Source organism: Ammodytes marinus (genome assembly GCF_949987685.1).
Source record: "Ammodytes marinus genome assembly, contig: scaffold_114, whole genome shotgun sequence".
In the NCBI taxonomy this organism is placed as follows: Eukaryota; Metazoa; Chordata; class Actinopteri; order Uranoscopiformes; family Ammodytidae; genus Ammodytes; species Ammodytes marinus.
The window spans coordinates 32501-40000 of NW_027648546.1; the positions used below are offsets into that span (position 1 = coordinate 32501).

Below are 7500 nucleotides of genomic sequence, written 5' to 3' on the forward strand. Positions count from 1 at the left end.
CTCCATAATTTACTTATATAAAATTAATTGTAATAAATAGTGTATTATAAACTAAAATAAATAAATAAAATTAAAAAATATAAAAATTTGAACCTTATAACAAGAAGAACAAAACAAAAATAATTAATTTACACAAATTAAAAACAATCTGATTCTTCCGCAAAATTATTATTTATTTCTTGTTAAAGGTGCAGTGTGTAATATGACATCATCAAGAAAGTTCTACAAAGTTCTAGAATGCAACGCTCCCTGGGTAACCCCAACCCTTTCGAATAATAACAGAAGCTACAGTGGCCTTCAAGGACGAGAACAATTCTAAATTTTAAACAATGCACCTGATGACATTCCAACTATGACACTTTCAAGATGGCGGCACTAGGCCTTGGTCCAAAATATGCAGAAATATGGACATATATGAGACCCTTTCTAAGGGGGAAAAAAATTATTCAAAACATTTTTTTCAGCTATTATGCACTAAATTAAATGTACTTATGGATATTATAATTACTTTCTACAAAATCTGCTAGGAAATAAAACCCAAGATTCTACACACTGCAGGTTTACGAGGTGATATTCATTAAATTCAGCCTGACACATGAGGTTAATGTTTGTTTATGACTGGGATGTTTCTGAGTTCGTCAAATGTTAGACTACACCGCCATCTGCAGGTTAAATACATCACTGCGCTCCAACTCATAAAACCAAGAAAACTTTACCATTTAAAGTTGAGAAATGTAGGGTTAGACAGTGAGACCATAACACACTCTTTCTGCCTTTTCTCAGGCTAGGATGAACCGATTTAAAAAAAAATTGCACATTTATACTTCATGGGATCTCCGAGTTCAATACACCTTCATATTCCCACCGGTGAAGTAGGCCTTTAAACAGGTATGGATTTGGCGTTATTAATGGAGCGGTTAAGGCAAGGCAAGGCAAGTTTATTTCTATAGCACAATTCAGACACAAGGCCACTCAAAGTGCTTTACAGGGGCAAGATTAGAATACATAAAACATATTATAAAACATTTAAAAGCGAATAAAAGAAGCAAATGAAATAAAAATTGCAGGTTAAGCGTGAATATTGTCGTGAGCATTAGTCTCCATGGGAACACTAGACAAGAACAAACAAGAAAAATTATCCGAGACATTTGAAATTGTGAATTTGAAAGTTCCTCATAGAAATGTATTGATGGGTTTTGATTTTTTTTTTAAATGTCATTGTCTCGGACAATTTTCTTGTCAAGTGACCCATGGATGGGCCGCCCTTAGCTCAGTTGGTAGGGCGCAAACACAGAAGCAGTTTGTTCCTATTCAACGTGCAATATATATAATTTCTATTTTATTTTTTATTACTTTTTTTTATTGTATTTTTTATTTTTTTATTTTTTTATTTTTTTTATTTATTTTTGAGAAACGGCCTAAGGTAACACATGCTGCTGCAAAACTAGAATTTTATTTGTTAAATATTTTGTCTATTAAATGGGGAAATAATAAATGCCAACATAAATGATCCAATATGGGATAGATAGTCCAAAAAGTCATTTAATGTTGGAATACAGTAGGGGGAGCTGCTCGCTTGTTTTATCAGCACATTGCTGTAATAAAAGGTATAATAATAATATAAATGCGATACGGATGATAATAAGATGATAGCCTTTTCAGTTTGATGATAAAATAGCCCATTAAAAGCCCCAAAACCAAGAAAAATAGCTAAAAAAATAAAAAATAAAATAGAAAAAATTATAATAATAAAAATAATAAAATAAAATAATGTTATTTATTTATTTATTTATTGACACTCTATCATCTACATTACAGACTGTCTTTATAGGCTTGATAAATACCAATAAAGTTTAATAAAATGTCTTATTATATAGTAGCTCTCTCAGCCCCAGATGTTTTAAAAACTCCCTTTCCTCCTCTGCCACGTTTTTGCTCCTTTCCAAAGCGAGGGAGCTGTGCCGCCACCTGATTGGTCTAAACATCCCCAGTAGTCCCGCCCATTTGCTCCATCCGCGGCTCTGATTGGTCGAACGCAACGTCAGTCACGGGTTACTATGGACTTTGGCTTTGCTGGTATCCAAGTGAGGACGTGAATTTTTTGGTCAACTCCGGTGCAGCTTCATCATCGTTAACAGCAAAATACAACAAAACTTGAATGTTTTTGGTCACATTTATGGATAAATTAGTTTGATAGTTTGTATCTGCGTAAGTGAAGGAATCAACCACAGCAATGGCGCAGAAAAAGAATGCCAAAACACACCCCAAAAAAGGTCAGTATCCTCTAATTTCTTAACATTCTCAAAAAAAAAACTCTACATATCTCAATTTCATATCTGGGATTTAAAGTTGTTTCGCTTATCGGCCCAAATGTATATAGTGTAGAACAAAACTGGATACGTTAAATGAATGGTTTAGTTTCCCTCTTCAATTCGGCTGATTTACCGAAACAATAGGCGACACCCAACTGCTGCTTCCAGCATCTTTTCACCGGAGGTTCCCACGGTGTCTTGCGGGCGAACATGCATCATTTTGGGCGTTCACAAGCAGCGTCAACCGACAGTAAAACCTCAAGTTTCTACCAAAATTAAACAACATTTGGGTATTTTTCCTACGCCGAATTAAGGAACATGATCTATACGTGAAGGCAAGTGTCCATAATCGTGTCTTTGACGTTGTTTTGATGGCCGTTAATTAAGTTAAAAATTAAAGTGGAAGAATTTTGTGTGGAATCTCGTGTGAAGTTCTCGCGATACAAGAAAACGGGGCCAGTTTAGCCGTTATTTGTTGCTAGCTTTGAGATAAAAATATCAAGAATATAGACAATGAAACCTATCCACTTTAAATAAATGGTTAATTTAACACGAATGGATGCTCTGTTTTCATGCTAGCCTGTTCGTCCAGAGGTTTAAGTGAAAGTGGCCCTGTTAGTGATGCTAAGCTAGCCGAGCTAACATCAGCTTTACAAGCTATTAACTTTTTATCAGTCGGCCGTTGATGGTAGACAATAAACTCACTTTATTGACTTTATTTACACATTTTATAAGCCTAATTTAAACCTTTTGGCTCATTCCATAATCATAAAAGGTCCTTATCACGAATAAAGACCAATTTATTTTATTTTAATTGTCTTAATTATGTTGCTTTATTAGGTCCTTTGGCTAGCCTACTTGTTTGCAATGTGTTGTGATATTTGCTCAGCATCCCAAGTAAATTAAATCAGGCTAGACTAAGACATTAATAGTTTGCCATTTGAAAAAAGTAATTTAAAGGAATACATCACCCATACGGAACCAGCGTTCTATCATTATAAAATCACTATTATAATATAATTAATGAGGTTTTTCTTCCCTCGGTCTTCCCTTGGCCCAGCTGTCCTGTTAATCCTGACCCTTACTGTGATGTCACAAGAAGGAAAATGTAGGGTTAGACAGTGAGACCATAAAACACTCTTTCTACCTTTTCTCAGGCTAGGATGATCTGATTTCAATTTTTTTTGCACATTTATACTACATAGGATCTCCGAGTGAATACACCTTCATATTCCAACCGGTGAAGTAGGCCTTTAAGTTAGTTTGACGTTTAAAAACACAGTTAATATAAGGGTTCTCTTTTTTTCCCCCAGAGCTGTGTATATATATATATATATACATCTCAATAAATAAATATAGATTTGCTCCCTGTTGCCCAAAATGTTTATATATATATATTATTTTTCCAGCGCTGTATGTGCAATATGTGTGACATTGTAGATCATGCCTAGTTTCTAATCAAAGGTTGTGTGTGTGTGTGTGTGTGTGTGTGTGTGTGTGTGTGTGTGTGTGTGTGTGTGTGTGTGTGTGTGTGTGTGTGTGTGTGTGTGTGTGTGTGTGTGTGTTGTCAGTGTGTTGTCCGTGGCACCTCTTAAACATACACTCTGTGGTTGGCAGTGGTGGGATTTTTTTTTAAATGATTCACTCACTGGTTTGTTGAACATCAACCTTTGTAAAGATATAAAATGCTCGCAGTCACAAGGAAGAGTTCACGTACTGTGTGTGTGTGTGTGTGTGTGTGTGTGTGTGTGTGTGTGTGTGTGTGTGTGTGTGTGTGTGTGTGTGTGTGTGTGTGTGTGTGTGTGTGTGTGTGTGTGTGTGTGTGTGTGTGTGTGTGTGTGTGTGACTGACGTGCGATTGAGTGTGTATGTTTGAGAGTGAGTGTGTGTGTGTGTGTGTGTGTGTGTGTACTGTGTATGAGTGCACAAGAACAAACAAGCCTCAAGGTTATTCGGTGGGCTATTCTGTCCTGCATGTCTGGCATCTCACACACACACACACACTCACACACACACACACACACACACACACACACACACACAGTCTCACACACACACACACACACACACACACACACACACACACACACAAACAGCGCTGGTTTTGTCAGCTCTAATAATAGTGTGTATCGGGTTCTGTTTAGCCAGTGACACTATTCTCTCTGTGTGAGGAAGAGTGCACTCACTCACTCTCTTCTTCTTGACTTCAATTCAGTCATATTCTACCCTACTTCTTCTTCACGGCTTTTTCTTCAATTCTTACCTACATCCATCTTTTTTTTGCCTTTTTCCGGATAATATATAATCAACCATTTGGCATATTTTGGTCTTTGATTTTGATCGGTTTTAAAATCCATCTCTCCATTGATCGATTTATCACTTGGACTTTTGAAAACAGCTGTTCTGTTCGAGTTATAGTTTTAAAAAAAAAGTTCTACATAGTTTTGTTATCGTCATAGATTTGTAATTTCACTTGTGTATTATCTTTAAGCTCCTTTTTTTTAAAGATATATTGTGTAGCTTTTCAGTTCTCACTTTTTGTTGTATAGTTAGTTAGTGGATCAAGGCAGGAATCTAACCATTAACGTCGCATTTATGTGGCATCAAGTAATGCAGTATCTACTAGGCTACTAAGTCACTCTTTATTTGTATTTTTAATATAATTTTGATGGTGGTTTAGTCTTAAAACCAACTATGTATATCTGGGCAGGTGGGCTTGTCTGCACTTGTCCCTTAGTGGCCTGATTCTGGTTGAACTCTGGCCTTTTTTTGTTCATTTTAAGCAAATGTTTTCGCATAGTTTTGGTCATTTTTCCGTGGTATTTTACTGATTTTTGAGGCGGTCGATGCAGCGCTATTCTGGTCATTCTTTGTCTGTTTAAGGGTAATTTTTTGGGTAGTTTTTTGGGAATTTTTTGAACCGTTTTTGTTAATTTTTCGCTGAATTTTGGTAATTTTTTGGAATTTTTTTGGAATTTTCAGGAGGTTTTTCGTTTTATTTTTGCGGCCTGTCGAATCGATGCAGCGCTACCGACAGTATGGCAGCTCCTACCCCCCCGCCCCCCCTGTAGAAGAGATCAGTGCAGAGGGAGAGGGGGAGGGAGAGGGGGAGGGAGAGAGAGAGGGGGAGGGAGAGGGAGAGGAGGAGTATGAGGAAGAGGAAGAAGTAGAAGTCCTTTACACTGAAGATGAAGAGGTGGAACCGCTGATACAGGAGGAGATGGAGGAGGAGCCTGTTGCCAAGGAGACAGGTATGATTGACAGGTGTAGCTTTAGGTTTAGGGCTAGGTGTCGCTAATACCTTTAGAACGGTATCGTGAAAAATAATAGGGGGCGACTGTGGCTCAGTTGGTAGAGCGGGTCGGCCGATGATCAAAGGGTTGGAGGTTCGATCCCCGCCCTGCCACCTGTGTCATAGTTGTTGTGTCCTTGGGCAAGACACTTCACCCACCTTGCCTTGTGTGAATGTCAATAGTTAGCCTGCTATCGGTGTATGAATGTGTGTGTGAATGGTAACGTGGGAAAGGAAAACAGGTCTCCCTTGCAAAAGAGTCTTCGGTCTCAATGGGATTTACCTGTAGAAATAAAGGTTTAAAAAAATTAAAATTAAAATAGCGGATTTGAAATCTTGACTTGTAAAAACAGCTGTATATCTTGAAGGCAAAAGTTAGAAACCAGATAATATATAAGATATTAGCATTCATCCTTAGACACTTGACACAATCAATCATCAATATTTTAGCATGCTATTAAGCCACATAGAGGTTGCGTTCCGAATCGCATACTTTCTACTATATAGTATGTAGAAAAAAGATTTAGGATGTCCCGATTCTTGTGGCCAGATTTAGAATGGTTAGAAGTACCCGGATGTCCTACTTCATGCGGCCAAGATCGTTAGTGTTGAAAAGTGCATCCTATTTGGGCGATTCTGACCCACAATCCGGTGCGCACGTGCAGTGACGTAACATCGACGAAGCCTCCATATGAAAACAAACGGGGATGCGACGGATATAAAAGCATGAGGCAAGATCAAGGCGCAATGTTATGATGAAATAAGAGAGAAAAGTATGTCCCAATAGTATGCCTACTGCATCCTAACTAGATTATTTTTATCGTCAGATGTAGTATGTAGAATAGAAAAAAGAAAGAGTATGCGATTCGGAACGCAACCAGATTGGCCTATTTACAGCCCTTCAGTAAACTGACTTATTTTCTTTGATGCAAGTTCATCAATTCACTGCTTATATCCTGAGCTCTTATCTGGCGTGGTTCGGTTTGGTTCTGTTAGCAACTGTTACCGAGGAGGCGGTCCCTCAGACGAAGGAGGAGGAGGAGCCTGTAGTCACGGAGACAGGTAGGAAAAGGTTATGAAATGGGTTTGGCATGGATTGGGTTGGCTTGGATCAGTTTGGGATCGTTAGTGTGTGTGTGTGTTTTTATCATCAAGTTTTTTTTTTGTTTTTGTTTTTTTTAGCTCAGCGTGTGTGCGCGTGTGTGTAATGAGACATTGCTTGATATAGATTTTTACATCCAAGTTATGGAGAGCTCCAACCTAACATTGTGTTCTTCTAAAATAGCTCCTCACACTGCATCTCCATTGGTTGATATTCCCGTATATATCTCTATAGCATTAATGGGGCACTGTGTAACATTTTAAGTAATTTATTAGCTAAAATCAATATCCTCATTCATAAATATTTCCTCATTGGTGTAAAATCACCTCTGCCAATAATCTGAATAATCCTCCTGAGCGGAGAATTACAAATATTAATATTACATTTTGTACATTGAGCAGGTAAGTGTTATGGAGGAATCCATGTTTTTGGAATGTCATCAGGTGCATTGTTTAGAATTTAGAATTGTTCTTGTCCTTGAAGGCCACTGTAGCTTCTGTTATTATTCTAAAGGGGTGGGGTTACCCAGGGAGCGTTGCATTCTAGAACTTTCTTGATGATGTCATATTACACACTGCACCTTTAACACTACTTTAAATAAAACCTTTCACACATCAATCAGTCAATCAAAGTTTATTTACAGAGCACTTTTCATACAAGTAAATGTAACACAAAGTGCTTAAAACAACCCCCCCCCATCCCACGACACCCCCCGATATATTCATACACGCAAAAACAATCATTAGAAATAATACATAGAAGAGAAAATTTAAATTAAAATACATAGAAAATAAA

At 37.5% G+C, this 7500-nt stretch overlaps 1 protein-coding gene across 1 annotated transcript in view; it reads left to right on the plus strand.

Moving 5' to 3' along the window:
* Positions 1-5522: 5522 nt before the first annotated feature.
* The window catches only part of LOC307270388 (aspartyl/asparaginyl beta-hydroxylase-like), a gene marked incomplete at its 3' end in the record, with an annotated part of 11717 nt that continues 9739 nt past the window's right edge, over positions 5523-7500 (plus strand). The window contains exons 1-2 of the mRNA XM_080054274.1: positions 5523-5562; positions 6600-6665. Coding sequence (XP_079910400.1) covers positions 5532-5562; positions 6600-6665 — 97 coding nt within the window. The 5' untranslated portion in view covers positions 5523-5531. The remainder of the gene's footprint in view (positions 5563-6599; positions 6666-7500) is intronic.